Source organism: Elaeis guineensis, chromosome 3 (genome assembly GCF_000442705.2).
Source record: "Elaeis guineensis isolate ETL-2024a chromosome 3, EG11, whole genome shotgun sequence".
Lineage (NCBI taxonomy): Eukaryota > Viridiplantae > Streptophyta > Magnoliopsida > Arecales > Arecaceae > Elaeis > Elaeis guineensis.
The window spans coordinates 126,239,906-126,261,300 of NC_025995.2; the positions used below are offsets into that span (position 1 = coordinate 126,239,906).

Genomic DNA, 21,395 nt, shown 5'->3' on the forward strand with positions numbered 1-21,395 from the left:
GAAAGCTTTAGAATTTGAAAGTTAGACGGGAATCCTCTCCCATAATTATCGAATAACACCGCGAATTGCACTTTTAATTGAACTTTTTATGCCATACTTAATACCAGTCTTTACATCTATGATTGGAACTAACTTAAATTATCATCATATACATTACATAAGTATCCAAAAGTGTAAAAGTCCTATTCAATTTGGGGCCAGACTTTCATGGTTTATGAATCTCTCCTATAAAAGCTCTCTCTATACTAGTTCTACCCTCAAACTAAAAGACTTAATTGCTTAAAAAATCCCAAACCTTTTTTCCTTTTCAATTTTAGTACATTCATTGATTTTTTTCCAATTAGATATGTGTATTTTATAAGTTGTTGCAATGTTGGCCTACCGTCAACTAGTGTTCACTTTTACTGTTTAATCGCAGGTATGTAAATAACATAAAAAATAACAAAAATGAGATGCAACAATAAATAGAAAATAAAATGCTTATCTGTCATCTTTTTTCTACCCAAACCTCTCTCCTCCTACCAGACTCTTCCCTCCCAACTCTCTCTACATCCACCTCTCTCCTTCCTTCAAATCCCTTGCCATCTCTTCCTCCCTCACCTCTCCTCTCGTTGCTGCCTCCCACCCTCCTTTTAGACTCTACCTGCACCTCTCCTTGATCTCATGCACTTAGAGTCACAACAAGTCCTATAAGAAATCTTATAAGAAAATCTTGCAATTAAATAGTTATAGCAAAAATACCATATTGATGCATATATTAGACAAGAGAAACAAATATATTGAAAAAAATAAAAGGATGTTGATGTTGAAGATAAGAATTTGAAGGAGACTTTGAGTAGTGCAAGTGCAAGTATTTGATGAGATGCCACCAAGAGAAGAGGGTAAGAGATGATGAGGTGAACGTGATTGCAGGTTGGGAGGCTGGGAGTGAAAGAAAAAAAAAAAAACTATAATAGAGATTGTCCTTTTTTTTGTACCGAGTGGAAAACTAAGCCATATATAATAGTTACTTATATCAACTTACAATGTTTCACAATCTAATTATAACTTAAAAATAACATAATAAAATAAATAAACCATTTGAAACAACTCAAATATTAAACATATGACACTTCTCTGCAGTCAAACATACTAAAAAAAACCATCTGTAGAGGAAAGGAGAACCAAAACTAATGAAAGAATAGAGGAGATATGCAAAATGTACAAAAATTTAAGAATCATTAAGCATCTCCATGTAGTGCATTATAGACTCCTGCCTTTGAATCCTCATCTTTTAATAGAATTTATCTATAAACTTTTCTACTTTATGATTAATAGATAATGATTCATCTTTTTCTCTATCTCTAAAAGCTCAAATAGCTCTTGCTTAACTTCATTAGTGCATGGTGATAATTTATTCCGTTTATCTCCAATACTTTCTTTAGCAATAAACTCAATGTCTTTCCCACCATGCAGAAGACATAAGAAGGAACTCTTCTTCTTCGAGGGAGTGTAAGGGTGGCAAACAAGAAGAGTGCTAGAAAGAGAGAACTTGTACTCTCTGACGAAGGTGTAGTTATAGTGTTTGTGGAGTTTGAATCTTTAGGCATTTGGAATATGAGGAGATTTTGGCCGATGGGTTTCTTCATCTAGGTCATGAGGGAGATAGAGAGGGCTATGAGGTCCCATGCTCTTCTAAGGATGGGATTTTTTTTCGACCATTGCTTGCACTAGATCCTATTTTTTTTCTTTGCATTGTCGCTTTATTCTTTCATCTCTGCACTTTTTATCAGAGTTGCTCGTCGAATTTCATAAATGTTTATTTAGAAGAAAATAGAGGTAAAATAGGATGAGAAGAGAGTGCAGGTGGAGTCTCAAAGGAGAGTAGGTTGTAGCAGCAAGAGAGAGGCGAGGGAGGGGAAGATGGTGAGGGATTTGAAGGAAGAAAAAAAGTAGAGGTGGAGAGAGTTGGGAGGGGAGAGATCGGGAGTAGGATAGGGGTTTGGATAAGAGGAAGATGATAAACAAATCATATTTTCAATTTAATTAAGTTTTTTCACCTTATTTCTATCTTATTTTATTATTTTATATTATTTTAGTAGGTCAATATTGTAACAAATTACAAAATATGTATATCTGATTGAAAAAAAATTATATAATATATTAAAATTAAAAAAATGCAAAAATATAGGATTTTGTTAAGGCAATTAAGCCCAAACTAAAATCTAAGATTTGATCTACTTAAACAAATAAAATATCTGCACCCCAGAACGTGTCGGCTTAGTGGGCCGTGGTCTGGCCCAAGCGCCGAACCGCTTTCGATAGAAGCCGTCCCACAATGGCTCGTATACAATTCTTTATAGAAGGGAAAATCGGGACATTATCTTGAGCCCCCGCTCTCTCCTGGAGACTAGTTCCGAAAGCCTAACAACGAAGGCGCGGCCTTTCACTCTCGCCGCCTCTCTCTCTTTCTCTCTCTGCTAGGGCTCTCTCTTCCCTCGGCTCCGCGACGGCTGTGAATCCGCATCTCTTCCTTCCGACCTCGTCCATTCCTCCTTGAGGGTGAGCACACTGTTGCAGTCTTCTCTGTCTTCGATTTCATTTCCTATTTGCCCTAGCTTTTCGGATATACGATTGTTCTTTTGCTTTTCCCTCTTTTTTTTGGGCTGGACGTAATCTAGGGTTTGCTGGTCTTTTCGTGTGCTAAAAAAATGTAGTTTTGCGAGAAGATTTTGGATTTATGAGCGTTTTGAATCATGCTGCCGCAAGAAAGAGGGGATAAGAGACGGGGGAACGGAGATTGGGGATATATATAGATTAGTCCAAGAACTGCTTTATGATTGATTTAGGGCTTTTCTTGGTTCTGCAAGACAAATAGGGTTTTGACAGAACGGGATTTTACGGTGGTTTCCTTATTTATTCTTTCTTTTCCCTACTGAGATCAATTCGTTGCTGCGAAAAAGATGTTTTTTTCCCGAGGTTGAGCTTTTCTTTCACGTGGTGTACATGCTTTTCAGACGCTCCCTCTCTGCATATTCCAGCGTATCGTGTTTCTGGAGTGAGTATTTTCTTGTGCTCAAAGATGTAGTTTTTAGAGAAGATTTGGGATGCATGATGGTTTGGTTCCATGCTACGGTGAAAAAGAGGCGAAGGATGATGGAGAAAAAGTGAAGTGGTGGATATAGATCAGAGAGTAGACTTGTTTCAAGGTCAAATAGGGTTTTGATCGTATGATTATTTATTTATTTTAACTGAGATTGATCCTGCTGGAAAATGTGTATTTGGAGGTTCAGGTTTCTTATGGTTGCATGTTTTCACGCTGTCCCTCTTTATTTTACTGTACTTTTTCTTTCCATTCTTTTTGTGAGCGTGCTCTTAGTATTGTGCAATGCAAGACTTTGCGCTTGTTTCATCAGTTGAAGGTAACTTGTGATTCATTATTGATGTAGTTTTGCATACCTTTTTTCATTAGATGAGTGTATTTAGTGTTTGGAATTCCGGGATTTTCCTCTTTTTTTTTTTCCATTTCTTTCAGGGTATTCTTGTTTGTCATATGTTATCGGTCTTCTTAGAGATGTTTTGATCAAAAAGGTGGTCTTAGATGCAATTTTGCTTATGCATCGCATGCACATTGTTCTGTGTTCATTTGCGGTTGTAGGGATTGGAGTGTATTAAGTGTTTGAAATTCTGGGATTTTGGTTTCTTTCCCTCTTTTTTGCAAGGTATTCTTGTTTGTCATATGTTATTGGTCCGCTGAGAAATGTTTTGATTGAAAAGGTTGTCTTAGATGCAATTTTTCTTATGCATAGCATACACATTCTTCTATGTTCATTTGCAATTGCAAGGGAACAGTAAGTTTATTTATAGGTGTTAGTTCTATGGGGATTTATTGATAATTGTTGAGGTGGATTTTTGCGTTAATCTTGTTTATGAGGAATCTGTTTAATACAAGTATTTTGACCTTACAGAATCATTCCAGAGATCATAAAATTATTTCAGTGGACTAGAAAGCTTGGTCATTATTTTGCAATTTGTTTTGTTGATTTGGGTGAATGTACTGTGAGTTTCTACTTGTGTGGGTGTTTAGCATGAGCGACAAGGCGATTGAACTTGGATATCAATCAGTCATCATGCACCATCAAAATTAGGATGAAACCTTGAAGTTTAAAGCTGTTAGTTTTTCTAAATGGTTAGCATTTTATTGTTTGGAAGATTACATTTAGCATATTGTCCAAGGGGAAGCAATGGTTTGCTGATTTTGCGGATCTGAAAGTTTACCTAATAAAACAATATTTTGATTTGTTGCTCATCTGTTGTAAAGCAAGCTGAACAAAAGCTATTTATCCATCCCTCTCTCTCTCTCTTTTTCTAAAAAAAGAAATAAGGAAAAGAAAAGAAAGCCTTTTGTCCCTCCCCAAAAGTGTTTCTTTTGTCTATTTCGAAGAGAAAATTATGGATTGGATAATTAAACTAGTCTTGTAAATAGCTCCTGATTTGGACCCTTTTGTATGTGCACATTTTGTTAAAATCCTCTTGCTTGATAGTGGTGGCTGTTATTTTTGAAACATGCAATAACTGGTATGTTTATATTCTTTGTATTTTTTAGTAGGTAGTCTGCAGTAGTGTATGAATTGGACGAGGATAAAAGAGAAGGTTTCAATTTTTGATTCCCTATTGTCATCCTCAATAGGGGTGCAATTGGGCCGAGCTAAGTTGACTAGCTAGAGGCTTGAGTTCGACTTGGTTCAAAACATTCAAGCTCGAAACTGAACTTGAGATTGATCGAATCTTAATATCTAAGCTCAAACTTGACTAGATTAAAAAAATAATATTTTAGATCGACTCGATTCAAATATCAATCGAGCCATATTCGAGTAAGGTCAAGTTTGAGCCTTGTTCATAATTAAGAAATATTGTTAAAACAAAAAATAACATAATATTATATTTTAAAAATATTAAATTAATAATATATTATAAATAAAATAAAATATTATTTAAAATATATACTCGACTATGCTTGTGAACCTTTGAGTTGAGTAGCTTGTTACTCGAGCTCGACTAGAAAAACTATTTGAGTTACTCGAGTTCAAGTCGAGCTTGGTAATAGTCCAATCAAGCGTGGACTTGAAGTTGAGCATAGCAGCTTACAAGCTGCTTGACTCATTTGCACCCCTAATCCTGAACATACATCATTGCGAACAAACCCTTCTTTATGATGTTGATCTTCCATTTGTAGATACACAAATTCAGCTTTATGATTTGTTTGTTATCATCATGAGGTTGTTGGCTGGATGTTTGGTTTGACATTTTCTCAGTCAAATTGGTCGATCAATTACTTAATACTGATTGACATGACTGCTGGCTAACTCGTCTGTTGCTCTAGATATGAATTTTGAGCTTAATTGTTAATATGCGCTTCGCAAATCTTTGATGATGCTACAAATTCCTATACATAAACTCTTTCTAATTGTTAATAAATTTTGGGTGATCTTTGATCTCCCTTTCATCCAAAAAAAAAAGAGAGGGATATATGCTACAAAGTGGGTTTCATCTCTGAACCTGTAAATGCATGACTATATTCATATACGAGTTCTAGTTTGTTTAGACATGTATGCTAGTCAAACAAGAAAAGTGTTTATGCTGGTGAGCTTGATTATAGATGGCAAACCCCAGGATAGATTATCAAATTCATCTCAAAAGAAAGAAAGAAGCTCTATGAGATATTTTATTTTTTGATGACATTAATAATCGACACAAAATCCTGGATTAAGCTATAAACCATTATTAATGAATCCAAAACAATATTTTGACATAAAATACTTTTGTGGCATTATTGCTAATGGAGAAATGGTTCTAGCCACATTTGATGACCAACAATTGCTGATAAGTTGATCATTTTGTTTCTTCTTGGTCTACTTGCATGGAGATAAATGTTGTCATCGGATATGCAATAGAATCAGAATAGGTGAGTGGTGTCAAGATGCTCTGTTAGAGTGTTGGATTCAAAACAAAATTTTGACATGTAATACTTTTCTAGCATTAATGTTACTGAAAATGTGGTTCTGATCACATTTGATTACCAACAAATGCATATAAGTTGATCATTTTATTTCATCTTCATCTACTTGCATAAGGATAAATGCTGTAATTGGATGTTGGAATTAGAATGGTTGGGTAGTGTCAAGATGTACTTTTGGAGTGTCTTGTGGTCATAGCATTGCAGTGAAACTAGAGGGTTGATTCTCTATGTGATCGTTGAGGCTAGAAATAATGTATTTGTTGAAATATTACGGAACCTGCACATGCATATGAGTTTCGATGTTTGGTACTTCTGAAGGAATAGAGTTTGACGTAAGTGCATTAACATAACTTGCTTACCTCAGCAGTAGAGGACAAATGGTTGATTATTAATTGTTATGGTATGGCAAAACAAAGAATATAGGAGGCTGTTGATTATTCTATTTTAGTCATAGAAGAGAAGAAAATGAGCTTAGGAACTTGGATGGTCTTATTATTTACAGATGGTGGGAGACTTTTGCTGTTTTACACATAACAGCCTTTTTTTCTCTCTGGTAGACTTTCTTTTTTTGCTTCAGAATGACAGGCAACTGCTGTCAGCCTCCCATAAAAGTAGCTTGATTTTTGCCTTGTTGTTTGGTATTTACAAAATTGATGTGTGTATCTTGTCATCTCCATAAACTGGGGTTTTGAAGAAGTTTGTCACTAAATTATGTTTATCTCAGTACAGGCATCTTATGTGACATAACAGTGGCCTATTGAGCTATCTAGTAGGAAATTGTGAAGTTTTTGAAAGCTAATGGGCACTTGATTACCATGCCTGTCACTACCATTGACTATCAGTTATAATACACTGTCAGGCTAGTTACTGAAATGGAGCCATCAAGTATGGGCCAGACAACCATGCCGACAGATCTGGGATCACAACAGTTGTCCTTGACAAATGGACAATCTGCACCGGTTGATTTATTACCCAGGTTTCAAAGTGCCGTGCCTGTTAGCTGGGGGTCACAACAGCTCTCATCAGTGGACGAACAACTAACACATGCTATGGTGCAAGCTTCTATGCCTGTTAATCTTGGACCAGATCATTTATTATCCATGAGTAAACAATCAACTCATATGGAATCATCTCAAAGATCCCAAATTCCCATGCCTGTCGTCTTGGGAGTTGAGCGCTTGTCATCATCAAACAGGGGACTGTCAGGGACAGATCCATCAGTCAACAACCAAACCTCAATGTCCATTAATCTTGGTTCACATCCATCATCATCAACAAATAAACGACCTAAACAGCTGGCAGCATCGTCCAAGAGTCAAAATGCTAGGCCTGCGATTCCAGGCTCACAGCAGTTGTCATCAAAAAACAAACGCCCAGCACAGATGGAGCCACCACCGAAGGTCCGATCTGAGTCATTTGAATCTGTGAGGTCGAAACTGAGGGAGTCATTGGCTGCTTCATTGGCTATGGTCTCTGGCCAGCAGAACAAAGAAAAAGTTGCAGAAAAGAATAGTACTCTTATTGAGGTTGCAAGCACAGAAAGGAAGGGAGAAGTTGCCACTGTGCTAAGTGCATCAAGCTCTATAACCTCAAATATGTCATCGCATGGAACCTTGTCAGAAACATTGACGTCCAATGAATCTGTCCAGAAGCATGATGAAGTTAGCTTAACTAATGATACCGGATCCAATGAAAATACAGGTGACAGCACAAAAATAGGGAAATGCGATATGCAAGAATTTCAATTGAAGCATGTTAGCTCAGATGAAGTGCCAATTTATAATTCTGTTGTCAAAGATGAACTTTTGCAAGGTCATGGGCTCTGTTGGGCATCTGATCTTGACACTGGGAGTGCTGAAGTTGTGACAAACCATGACTCAAAAAGGCTGAAAACAGCACATGATGAAGTGGGTGGAAATAAGAAAGAAACAGCACTTCAAAATGCAGAAAGACTGGCATTTAGAATTGAAGCAGAGCTTTTTAGATTATTTGGTGGTGTTAATAAGAAATACAAAGAAAAGGGTAGGTCTCTTTTGTTTAATTTAAAAGATCGTAGTAACCCAGAGTTGAGAGAGCGAGTATTGTCTGGTGACATTGCCCCTGAACGTCTATGTGCCATGACTGCTGAGGAACTTGCTTCAGAGGAACTTTCACAGTGGCGGTTAGCCAAAGCAGAAGAGCTTGCACAGATGGTTGTTTTGCCAGATTCAGAAGTTGATATCAGACGCTTGGTGAAGAAAACTCATAAAGGAGAATTTCAGGTTGAAGTTGAACAAGTGGATGGTGTTTCGGTGGAGGTTGAACTTGGGGCTAGCATTCTCTCTAAAGTTCCAGCAAAACCTCATGAAGAATCGCAGATTCATTCAAGAGCCAATGATAAAATAGGTCAGAATTTGTCCAAACCTAAGGAATATAAGTCATCTGAAAGTGTGCAATCAGCTGAAAAGGCTAATTCAGCTGACAAAAACCTATCAAGCAATTTAGACACGCTTCTGCATGAGAAAACTGATCTTATGCAAGAACTCATGGTGGATGAAATAAAGGATACAGAGTTGCTTCCTCCAATAGTTTCTCTGGATGAGTTCATGAAGGCTCTAGATTCTGAACCACCATTTGAGAATTTATCAATGGAAACATTACAAGAAAGCCCTAGTTCTGGTGAAAAGAACATAGATAGCTTGGAGCCTGAGACAGTTCCTGCATCGGAGTGTTTGGGACCTAAACAAAATGCTGCATCAGATAGCCTACAGTCGAAGTCAGATTCTTCAAAAGATGACTTGGGTTCTAAGTTGGGTCTTGCAGACACCTCTTTAAAGGATCCCATGGAAAACACTAATAACAGTCATCAAGAAGTGGCTATGAAGCATACAAAGACCGATAATAACTCGAAGCGTGATTCTGTTGATGTTCAGTCGGACACCTGCTTTGCTGAAATTGCTTTGACAACTGATAATATATGGGAAGGTGTAATTCAATTGAATATTTCTTCCCTGGCAACAGTTGTTGGCTCCTTCAGAAGGTTTGTTTTACTGTATTTTCTTTCCATGGCAAATTCTTCCAGCTTTTTAAATATTATGGTACCTAAGATTTCTTTACCATGTTTATACAATTTTTGCAGTGAGTAAAATCACTATCATAAATTTAATATAACCTGGAATATGAACAAGGCGTTTGGCCATGATAATTTTTAAGCTGCCTATATGATTTTCCTGTATGATTTTAAGTTTATATTCAACTTGTAAAATTTTTGCATTCATCTGTGCTACATGAATATAATCTCAATGGTTGCACTGGTACGACCGTCTGGATTAATTCAATCCTGAGCTATGCTTTTACGGAACACTTGTATATGGATGGCTTGAGTTTAACCATGAATTTCCATAGTAAGTGTTTTACTTGTTGTAGTATTTAGTTATATAAAGTATTTAGTTATAGAGACCAACAGAGGAATGACATTAATCTTTGTTTGTGTTTCCTTTTGAACCTAAACATGACCTATCTAACCGTACAAGAAAGAAGCATGGTTCTAAATGCAGTTGTTCCGACATGTAAAGATTAAGATGCATCTTTAGTTAAGATCTCCTATGCTTGTGTGATGTCTGGTAGCTTAACTAGGCAGACGAATCTGGGTAGTACAAGCAGTCATCATTTCTTGTAATTTGTTACTTCACATCTGTGCTAGGGAAATAAGTAGTATTATCTGCAAGTTGATGTCTGTTTTAAAATTGTTGCTGCATGATTTGACACAACACACATTTATTCAGATATTCTTATTCCAATATTTCATGGATGGTTTCAGAGATATATAACTTCTAATTTTTCTAAATATTAGTGCTATGAATAAAGAGGGGTTTGTATGTGCATAGAATGACCAGAGAAGAAGAGGCATTGACATGTGAAATTCTTGATCTTAGTTGCTAAAATAACGTAAGTTCTCGTGCTAAAATTAGATCTAGCCGAAGTAGAACAAATAACTGGGGACATGATGGAAAGGTCTTTATTGAGCCAACCAGAATTAATGGATACAGTTTGATTTATGGTTATAAATATTCAAGAATTATGTATGATGTTCTTTTTAAGATATCCTTCTGGCTTAATTATTTTATCTTGCATATATTATGAACTTGATTGTTCTTGGAGTAATATGCTTATTAGTTGTGTTGCAGTATGTTGAGTTTTGCAGTTTCAATTTATTTTTTTATGAGAGTTGCTAAATTTATGTCAAAAGCTTGTTATTACTGAATTCATTTTAATGGGCTTTTACTCTTTATTTGAAATGTATTCAGGCCTTAAATAATTGATTTGGGCTAATTAGTTGTTACAAGTATACAGACCCATCTTTTTTAACCTTACCCACATTTGTGTTCTGCATACATGGTAGTATGTATTTGAATATTTAATAATGTTAACAGGGATGAATCAGCTATAGACTGAGTGCTTCTCTCTCTTTCTCTGTCTCTGTCTCTGTCTCTCTCTTATCTCCATTCTTTTTTCCACTCTTTTCTTTCTTTGATGCATTCATATATTCATATAATTTATTGCCTTTTCATTTCTTTAATTATTTTCCTTCAAGAGATTGTATGTTGACCTGATTTTACGAGACGAAGTGCCAATGAGATGTGTTGTTGTCCTCAAGTCTGTAAAGAAAAGCAGCCCTGGTGGCTTATGTTTAGGGGTGGCAATTTTGTCCGACCCAACCCGAATGGAGTGGATTTTACTCAATCTGATTATAATCCGGGGTGGGTATGAGTTTTAGGAAAAAAATCTGAAGCGGATTCGGGTCAGGTATGGATAATTGTATGCCCTGCCCTGAACCCGATCTGCTATATATAAATATTATTTAAACTCATATATATAAATACCCAATACAAAATCTTACCATTTAAACACCTTAAATATAAAGACCCAAAACAAAACACTGGCCAATATCTAAGCTTTCCTATTTGACCGCTCCAAGCATCCCACCCGATTGAGACTCTAGTGGATGGAAAAAAAAAAAAAGCTTCACGCCTCTCTCTTGATTGAGGCTCTTATGGATGGAAAAAAAACAAAGGAAAAACCATGCAAAACCATAGAAATAAATCAACGAAAGCAAAGGAAATACAAAAAATGATTAGTAGGTAAGACCCTTTCCACATAGATTGCATTTTTTTTTTTTGCTTCGTTTTCTTTTCATTTTATTCTCTATTTCAGAGATTTGTGGAGAAGGAGAGCACTTAAGGAAGATTGGATGGGTTTTTCCCTTTTTTCTCTTCCTTTTTTTTCATTTCATTCTTTCTTTGAGAGATCCGTGGGGAAGGGGAGGGGTTTTTTTTTTCTCTTCCTTTTTTTTCATTTCATTCTTTCTTTGAGAGATCCATGGGGAAGGGGAGTACCTGAGGGAGATCCGTGGGGAAGGGGAGATCTGTGGGGAAGGAGAGCATCTGAAAGAGATCCGTGGGGAAGGGGAGCACCTAAAAGAGATATATGGTGGTGTGAGTTGATCCCTTGAGGTTTTGAGAGCTTAATCTTGCTAAGAAGAATGATTTTTCTTTTTTTAGGGTATGAAGGATTTTGATGAGGCCCGATCCGAGCCGACCTGATCCGATCCGATACAACCCGACCTGAGGCAAAATGGGTATACTCGATTTGATCTAAACTGGATTTTCTATTTTACCCGACCCGATCCGATCCGAGACGGATATGGGTTGGGTATAGGTATGGATTTTTCATGGGGGGTGGGTGCGGTTTTGGTTGATTGATCCAAACTTGACCTGTTGCCACCCCTACTTATGTTGGGAGGTGGGCCCTTGGTGGCGCCTTGCTTATGGCCTTGGTGTTCCATATGTGGTTAGGACATGTCATGGTTGCCAATTGGCTGATAGGCATCCAGTAGGGTCTTGTGCATTGCACAAAGCATACTTTAGCAGATTTGTCATATTCCAGCGGGTTGTTCGGGTATTAAAGCATTGATTTTTATTTTGGTCCCTAACCATTTCATGCTTAATTGATGGGAGAGGAGATGAGGGGCGGAGAAGTCAGAAAGTGGTGATTCCCCACTTTAGATGGTGGCATAATTCCTCTGGTGTCTTGACTCACTTCCTTGTATTGCTGCTCTTCTTTGCTACTGCTGCCACTGTTCTTAGCTGCCATTGCATGCTGCAGTACCTCTGCTCTTTTCTCGTTGCCTCCCATAGTTTTCCTCTCAAGTCCTTTCTCTTCTTTGCTTCTTGCTGCCTTTTCCACCTTTTCTCTCTCATTCTCTAACACTTAATATTTTTGAATCTATATGAATTATTTCTAATTTTCTAATTAATATTTAGGCGCTCCACTCATACATAAGTTCCAAAGGTCACATATGAGCGCCACCTTTTGGATCATTAGGTTGCATTTTTATCTCTTACCCCTTTTTATTTCATTTGTATATTGGTGTTGGTTTCATTGCACGGTGTTGTACTTTTTCATCTGGTGTTTGTGTGAATCTGGATGGATGTTATGCAAGCTCTATGTGTTGATGATGCTCAAGTAGTTAGTGGAGGGAGTCAGTTGGTTTTGACACTTAAGTTCGTCATGCTCATTTGTGTGATGAAGACTCAATCAGATAATGTTACCGTGCATGCGTTTCTTGGTGATATATGTCTGTTCTACCAGAAAAAAGGCACTTTTAATATGAAGGTTCTTCTGAAGCTTGCAACTTGAAACATCAAAATATCATGTTTCCCTTGATATTCTACATCCATTGTCTTGGATCAAGAGTTGCCTGGTTGACATAGAAATGGATTTGATTTGTTGGAATTGAATGGTCATCATGTTTGCAATCGTGCAAAACTTTGATTTGGGACAAAGGGATTCAGAAACTAATGTTTTTAAATTTGGTTCATACAACTGCATGTGTATGTGTTCCCTTGAGTGCACCACATTGCCTATATGCAGTTACTAAATGTGTTCATACTTCATATAGACCGTAAAAGTGGTCCACTTAGCATTATGTGGCTACATATTCAGTCTGCTTAGTATTATACAGCTGCATGTGAGCCACTATATTGGAGCCACATATATGGTCCCCTCTGATTTGGGCTCATGCAGATGAGGCAGGTTCAAGCTGATGGTTAGCATCGATGTAAGTTTTAGGTGGGCCTAATACAGGTGATAATATTAAAATGTTGTTTTTATAATTATTGCTCATAGCTCTTATGTGCTAAGTGATAAGCACGAATGATTAATTATTATTAGATTTAAAAGTTAAAAAAATGGTAACTGTATATGCACCTGCATATGCGACCCACATTTGTGGTCCTTTGACTGCTCCCACATACCACAGCAGTCTTTTAGAACACTGGCAGATGCGTTTGTCGTATGAACATCCTGTAAATGGTACTGCTTTGAATTTCTAACATCATCCTTTCCTTCAATTAATCCCAGGTTTTCTTTCTCTGTACTTCGAGGAGGTAAACTCCACTAAGTCTAACCTTTGTTTTTCAATTTGTTAGTTATATTATAATCTAGGAATATAGACCAAAAGGTGTGATTTATGAAGGGCATGTCAGCTTGGCATATTTATTGTTGCATTCTAATATATGCTTAGTGTACATCTGTCTCTCCTTACTAGTGACTCTGCCGGCTTGGTCATTGATCTCGGATTCTGGATCAATTTTGTAATATTATATACCAACATTCTTCTCTAAGCTATTGTGTGATGAAAAATTTTTGCCTTTAGTTTCAGATCCTCTCATATTTGAGTTTGTTTATGAATACTTAAATCATGGTGGGTTTGATAAGTATTTCATTAGTTTTTGTTGAAAATTGAAACATAACTCAGCTCTATCTCATGTTAAATTTTGTAGTGTTCACCATCATGGCATCGTTAAACCCACCATTTAATAATGGAAAAAAAACTGATTAGGTCTGATAAAGCTATTGAGTACTTTGCTTTAGAGTTTGAAGAGTTCGCATTGGATGGAGTTACTTATCAGTTGCCATATTCCTGTACCCAACAATAGAGGGGACTTGCAAATTGTAAGCATCATCATTTTGAACTTTTCGTCAGCATGAAAAGATAAGCTACCAGATGATGCACATGTTTGATGTACTGAGATGTGCCGATTTAGAACCCTCATTTTCTCTCAATATCCTTCTGCTGAAGCTTTTTGAATTACCAGACAAGTTTTTACCCATCCAAGCAAGTGAAGTTCCTGATATCACAAACATGTTTTGGTTGTTGAAATTCAAGCTCCAATGTATGTGCAGTATGCTATCTGAAGAAGCTTATGTATGCTATCTTAGACTATAATCACTAAACAATAAAATAGCTTACTCAATTTTCAACATGAAAATTGAGTTTCTTATCAATTGCCATATTCCTGTACCCAATAATAGAGTGGACTTGCAAATTGTAAGTACCATCATTTTGAACTTTTTGTCAGCATGAAAAAGATAAGCTACCAGAGGATACACGCGTTTGATGTACTGAGATGTGGCAATTTAAAACCCTTATTTTCTCTCAGTCCTAGTGAAGTTTGGAAATGTTTTGAACTACCAGACAAGTTTTGACCCATCCAAGCATGTGAAGTTCCTGATATCACAAACATGTTTTGGTTGTTGACAATAAAGCTCCTAAGTGTGTGCAGTACATTATCTGAAGAAGCTGTTGACTTTTATATGTATGTTATCTTAGACTAGAATCACAAAACAATATAATAGTTAACTCAATTTTCAACATGAAAAGTTAAAGATATATTTAATTAAATATGTAAAGATACAAGTCAAGACAGTAATCTAAGTGCACTAAACAATACGCTTGCCTGTTTGGATGTTGGAAGCTCTTGTCAGTTTGATAAGATCTTTGTGCTATAAGCTTTTGGTTTAAGATTATGGTGGAAAGGTGACATTTTGAAGAATTGGGGCAGCTTTGATGACAATTAATCCTGATTTTGAGAGACAACTAATTCATTTATGGAGGTGATTTATCTTGTCCTTGGTGTTTTAAAAAGTGGCTGCAATTTTCAGGCGGTCAGGGGACTGCATGTGGTTTGCATGTATGGGTGCATATGCAGTTACTATTTTTTAACTATTTGAAAAATAAATATGATGTGTTAAATACAATAATGACAATATTGGAGGTATTATTTTTTTTTATGAATAGCAATGTCAATGGCAATACCTTCTAACAGTTTGTACTAGTTACTTAATAGTGATAGTTGTGACCTAATCAGCATTTAACATGGTTAGTACCTGTATCAGCTCCATCTGAAACCCACATCAAACCTAACCATTAGCATGAATCCACTCATTTGCATGAGCCCCATCGGTTTGATCTCTTTGAACGGGTGACTTTCAGCTTGACTTCGCAACCGAGGTTCTGCTGATAAAATTGCGGAGATCTCATTGCACCAGTTTGATCTCTCGGCATTCAAACCGGCCTATAATGAGCAGATAATGTAGAAAAATTAAGCACAAATTCTCTGCTTCTATACCAGTGTGTCACGTACATGTGATATGGGTTCCCTAAGCAAGATGAGCCGATACTGTGGATATATGGTTCACAACACTATGTACCATATGCTCTGTGTTCACCGGCGTGGCACTTCAATGCTGGATGCTCGTGTAGTATTCTATTTGTTTTGTCTCCACATATGAAGGGAATTCTAGGAAAAAGCATATAATGCAGACAAAATTATCGTATGCAAACTGGTAGACAGGTTTAACACTAGGAAGTTGCATTTTTGTTGGTAAATTGGTGACATAGTGTCGTAGCTTTAATATTGAGGTAGATGTTGAAGTTTTGTTGTTGAAACTTTTACTTGCATAAATGAAATTCCTAGTTAGATGGGTTCTCAGTGCTACACTAGGATGACCATTGAGCAGTGCTCATTGTCAATAACTTATTTCTTAATGAGAATCTTATGTATTGCAGTATCATTTTATTCATGAAAGTTTGAAGGTAGAGAACTCCTTCAGTCCCTCACATCGTAAGATTCAAGGATAAACTAGCGGATATGTTCACAAAAGTATTGGGAAAGAAACGAGAAGTTGATTGCTGTTCCAAGCTTGGCAACTATAATATCTATGCTCTGTAGTGAGAGCAGTCTTTACGATTTACAAGGATACTAGTTGTCTAGTTGACTGCAGATTTATAGAAGATTTTGTGTCTATAGCTGTTGCTCTTGATTAGTTATATGTCTAATTGGGGTTTAATTAATGTATTTTTTGACTATTTTACAGGTCGTATCAACTATACTTTAAGTGCACTTCTTTTTCCCCATTTTCCATCCATTTGTTAGGGCCACCTTAATTAGAAATGCTAGGAGTTCACGGTTGTTGGCCCTGCAAGTCGAAATCTGTGTGCAGTCTCCCTGTCCTTGAATATGAATGAAAGTTTTTTTTTTTTTTTTTTTAAATTATTTAAGAAAAGCAAGCTTAGCTAAAGGGGGATTGACAGCCATAAAGCTTATATGCCAAGCTTTTGGTCTATAGGCTAAAACATAGGAACAAGGTTTGCCATACCGATCAGTACGAGTGCGTACCAATTGGACTGTATCGATATCAAACTGGTATATGTATAGGAGGACATACCGACACTCAGTATACCAAATTGGATAGTGTACCAGGCGTACTGGCAGTACTGACATTATAATAGGACGATACCAAAATGGGTTTGGTACCGAGATGGCAAATCTTGCACAGGAAGGTCTCAAATCTCATGGTACAAAGGTGTACTGGACATGTACTGATATGGTATGCTGAACAATATGCCCTCATGATTGGCAGACAGCTGTACCAATGCAAATCGGATTGGGATGAGAAGGTGTGTGGTATGCCACAGTGTTGTTGGTTTACTGAGTTATCAGTGTCATTGCATATAGGAATGTTATGATCATAGGTGTCAAGCTTGAAAGTCTGTTCTGTTAGCTTTAGTTATTTTCGATATTCTGATAGTTGATAATATTTTCTTGTTCTCGTATCATCTGATTCATCACCTGTGTGTTTGAAGGCGGGAAACTATGCAAGTATACTGCTATTAAGTTTGTGGCTGCATGTCTAATCAGTAAAATGGTTCTCTGTGTATGAATGATATCAGTAATATGTCTTATTGTTCTGTTCCTTTACAGTGGTGAGAAAACATCTACACAGGAGTGGCCTAGCCTTCTTGAGATTAAGGGAAGAGTTAGACTGGATGCTTTTGAAAAGTTCCTCCAAGAGCTTCCTCTATCTCGAAGCCGTGCAGTTATGGTAATTTTCAGCCTCATTTATTTTAATTTTTCTTATTAGTTTTTGTTTTAATAGCTTAGCTTGAGTGCATGCTTGGAGTCTTTTGGTCCTGTTAATTAACTGCATCCTTTCTGTATATTTAAACTATTAAACATGCCCATGATAGAAAAGCTGTAGAAGATGAACCAGCTGATGCACTATTGTAATGTTTCTTTTATCTTCATCTAACTTGTGCTAAGAAATTATGCTCGCAATCTTCGTGATTGCTGTCATCGTCACCTCGAACTTCCAGTACTTGAAGGCTAATCAAATTTAATATCATCCGAGCATATTGTCTTGCATTTATTGTTGATTGACCTAATTTAGATGAGCTGTTAGGGATGCCACAACATCAAATTTCTCTGAAAACTATTGCGAGACATACTCACTCAGTTTTTGTCAAACTTTTTCTTAGTTAAACTAAAATGCTAACTTTTTTAATGTGATGGATTTGTTGTGGTTATTTTCTTGTGTTGATGTGATATACTTCCATTTACGTGTAATATCCAAGAGATTTTCTCTTGAATCATGATACTTACCGGGACTTCTTTTTTTTTTTTTTTTTCTCTTTTATCAACCTATCAATGGTATATTTTATTTGACAAGTTGCTCACTTACCAATGGTGTATGCAAGAGATTTATCTTGAATCATGTTACTCATAGGCCTTCTTGATCTTTCTTGAATATTTTATTGAAAATCATGGTTTTCAATTGGATATTTGTTTTTATTATTTGACAAGTTGCTCAATCTATGAATGGTATATCTTCTCCTAGACTTTTCCTTTGAATCTTTTGCCTGTCAGTATGAGGTGTAGTCTTTATGCATCAAAATTTACCAATAAATGTGTTTGCGTGTGAAGAGTATAAAAAGGCAGTGAAATGATATTCAATACACTGGGAAACATGATGGCAAAAAGAAAAGGGGATGACAATATAAATATCTTGGACCAAAGCGCTTAAAAAAATGCATCTTGTTGTTGAGTTAGTCGACCAGCCATGATGGTGATTATATCTCCTTTGTAACATTTGAGAACGTCTCATACCATTAGCCTTTAGGGTCCCATGTAAATATTCATGGAAATCCATGAGTCAGTGTAGATATTCAAATGAATTGTCAATCCATTGACATTGTTGAATAACTATTATGGTAACTTTGACTCATCATGATAGAGAAGAGTTACACAAATGCCATCTGTTTTGAATTGTAAATGAAAACTGGATCAGAGAACATGAATGAGGAATTATAGTTGATGCTACTTGATGTCGTATGGACCCATAATCATGATATTTTAAAACTGAGTTTTACAAACCTTGAGGTGGACTTCATCACAATGTCCATTGATACTAGAAGGGTACTTGGGTTCAGAATTTTTTTTTTAATGGTGTTTTGACCAACAGTAAAAGCAGTAACAAATTTGTGTTTTCTACCTTTTTTTTTTTCCAAATTTCTTTGGCATGACTGTTAACAGTCTGATTTCGAAATGTAGGATTGAGAAAACATTCTTGGTTATTGTATCATTTGGGTTATGTATGTGAATTATCAGACTTGAAATTTAGCTTTAGATTTGAAAGAAAATTATGAAAGGCAGAGGGAATGTATTAAGTTAAAAGAGATGAAGATATCACTTTAAAAAGGCAACTAGAGGATTTACGAAGGAAACAATTAGTGGTCGGGAATTCTGAATGGATGTTAAGTTCATGGTCCAGACTAAATAAAATATGTACTCTAGCCTTTTTCAGGTACAGGTTTGAGTACTTCAAACAAGTAAATTTTGCTGATACATAAGTGTGATCATGGAGTTCAGTTGTGGGTCTTTGAATCAGTTTTTAGAGTTTTCACCTCCGTTTGTGGTACAGAATGACAAGGAGGATAGAATGAGAACAAATATGGAAATGAAATGAAATTATAAAAAATACAGCAACGGAGAAAAATGAAGACAAAAAAGGAACAAAAGAAGATAGTAGTTACGTTTGGGGAAGAGGATAGAAAAGAGACCAGGTGATGGGCAATGCAAAGCCAATGCACCCTTGAGTTTCTCCAAAAATCTCGTCAATTGGGGTCTTTATTAGCATCTTTCATTGCATAACCAAAGTAAGAGGGATATTACGTTTAGTCGATATGACTGGCTTGACGTCACATTGATGAGGGAGATCCAATCACAAGACGTGTTCTGAAACCAGCTTTATGCTTTTCTATTTAGTCGTTGGGCTTAGTCACACTGTCACTGCTGTTCCTATTCATACCATCTGTTCATGATTTGCAGATTGTCCAGTTCTGTTGGAGGGATGGTTCTGCCGAGAGTGGTCGCTTGAACCTGTCTGAGGTTGTACTTCTCTACATCTAACAACAGCTTGTAGCTCTCATGTTCTCTGACCTTTTTTCCTATTATTGGTTGCAGACGATTGAGTCGTACATTGCAGATGAGAGAGTAGGATTTGCTGAGCCTGCCCCGGGAGTGGAATTATACTGCTGCCCTCCTCACTCCAGAATTATTGAAATGCTTGGGAGGTGTCTTCCAAACGAGCATGCGGAGACCCTTCAGTCAACTGTGGATGGTCTCATTGGCGTGGTTGTATGGAGAAGGCCTTATGTGACTGTATCACCTAGGTTGTCCTCACACCACAAGCACAGTAGCACGAAGAAACAGTCGAGTTCAAGAAAACAGCATAATATTGATTCTAGCTCTACTCCTAGATCGTCAATCCCATCCCTCCCTCCAGACACACCTACCAATCCTGCCCCACCACCCGAGGATGACACATTTGATGATGTACCCCCTGGCTTTGGTCCAGGGGATGCTAAGGAGGAAGATGACCTTCCTGAATTTCATTTTGTTCATGGTAGCTTAAAAGATTCGGAACCTATTCCATCTCAACCTGCTGGGGTGCCTGTGAGCCGTCGGCATGTGTTGCCACATGCTCGGCCGGTGGATCAAATGAGAGAACTGGTATACAAATATGGGCAGGGTGAGATTGTAAAGAAACCATCAATTGAAATCCAGCCATGGAATGATGATGATGATGATGATATTCCAGAGTGGCAGCCTAACCCAGATAACCATTCACAGGTGCAAGCACCTCTACCTCCCCCTCCACAATTCAATGTCTATCCACAGCAAACTGGGCAGCCTTTCCAAATGAATCAGCATCTAGCATCAGTTCCACAGCAGCTGCTGCCGTTCCAACCTTACACCCCACCACAGCAGCTTGTATCGTCGGCTGCACCGCTGCCTATGCCTCCACAGCAACCCCAGATTGGAATGGTGCCTGGCATCGTAAATGCACATCCTGGGAGGCAGCAACCCGGCCTCTGGTTTTCGTCGGCTAGAGGGCCAGCTGATGTGAGTTTGCCTGTAAATGGCTTGATGCAGCCGTCCCTTTATAGCGCCCATCCCAGCGATGCGCAATTTCATGCTGTGCCAAACATAGGAGCCGTGCAGAGTGGGATGGGATGGAGGCCGGATATTCCTAGGACTAGGAGAGGCGTTTAGCATCCTCTGGTGTGGCTATCCACTGGTCAAGTGATGCTCCCTTTTTGTGTAATCAAACGTTTTGTATGATCTGTATTCTCCTTTTTAGTCAGCGGCTACAAGGGTAATAAATATGGTTATATTAAAGGTATCTGCCTTTTTTTTCGTTTTAAAGGTTCTCTTGTTCTTGAAAATTTGGCTGATTCAAGAGTAGTCTGGGTGAGGATGAAAGTTAATGCTTTTTTATGCACACCTACCTACCTCCTAAAATAAGATGTCGAAATATGCATGTACGACTTGACTGCTCATGCAACGACGAATCCGTAAGTATGTTTTATATAATTATTTGACGTGTTTGTTTCCTTCAGGGCACCTGACATACGTTTTTCCCCTTTTGATGGTTGAGCTTTTCTTTCCCGGGCTGGGCGGGCAAATGTCTGCTAGTTTGAGGTCAGGACCGGTATCACCCTGGGAGAGAACAGCTCGAGGAGATTGCGAGCTGGCTTGATCATATCCCGCGTCTATGACCTTACCACTCTTATAGCTAACGTGCCTGTGCAAATTCCGACCACAACTTCGGTTGAAGTGGAATGGAAACATTCAACGTCAGCAATTTTTGGTCACACAAAATTCCATCATCACGCTTTCAAAATCACGTTACCAACTCGAATGATAAGTAGAAAAGCAAATGATACAGCAAG

General features: G+C 37.4%; 1 protein-coding gene and 1 pseudogene across 3 annotated transcripts; one reads left to right on the forward strand and one right to left on the reverse strand.

Moving 5' to 3' along the window:
- Nucleotides 1–1,210: 1,210 nt before the first annotated feature.
- On the reverse strand, nt 1,211–2,581 carry LOC105040341 (uncharacterized; annotated as a pseudogene).
- On the forward strand, nt 2,354–20,868 carry LOC140856705 (uncharacterized). Of its 3 annotated transcripts, none has more exons than XM_073254908.1 (5): nt 2,354–2,541; nt 6,723–9,017; nt 17,086–17,206; nt 19,489–19,548; nt 19,624–20,868. In XM_073254908.1, the coding sequence occupies exons 2-5, from the start codon at nt 6,871–6,873 to the stop codon at nt 20,713–20,715; spliced, it is 3,420 nt and encodes a 1,139-aa protein (XP_073111009.1). In that variant the 5' UTR covers nt 2,354–2,541; nt 6,723–6,870; the 3' UTR covers nt 20,716–20,868. The 3 variants fall into 3 exon arrangements, with proteins under 3 accessions (XP_073111009.1, XP_073111007.1, XP_073111008.1); XM_073254906.1 differs by having other exon boundaries at nt 6,728–9,017; XM_073254907.1 differs by having other exon boundaries at nt 6,858–9,017.
- The last annotated feature ends 527 nt before the right edge of the window (nt 20,869–21,395 follow it).

What these genes read in the sequence shown, in the direction of transcription:
- LOC140856705 (XM_073254908.1), top strand. Translation starts at nt 6,871, where the DNA reads ATGGAGCCATCAAGTATGGGCCAGACAACCATGCCGACAGATCTGGGA. An exon ending in CTCGAAGCCGTGCAGTTATG is followed by an intron (nt 17,207 to 19,488) that starts GTAATTTTCAGC and finishes CATGATTTGCAG; the next exon opens with ATTGTCCAGTTCTGTTGGAG. An exon ending in GTCGCTTGAACCTGTCTGAG is followed by an intron (nt 19,549 to 19,623) that starts GTTGTACTTCTC and finishes TATTGGTTGCAG; the next exon opens with ACGATTGAGTCGTACATTGC.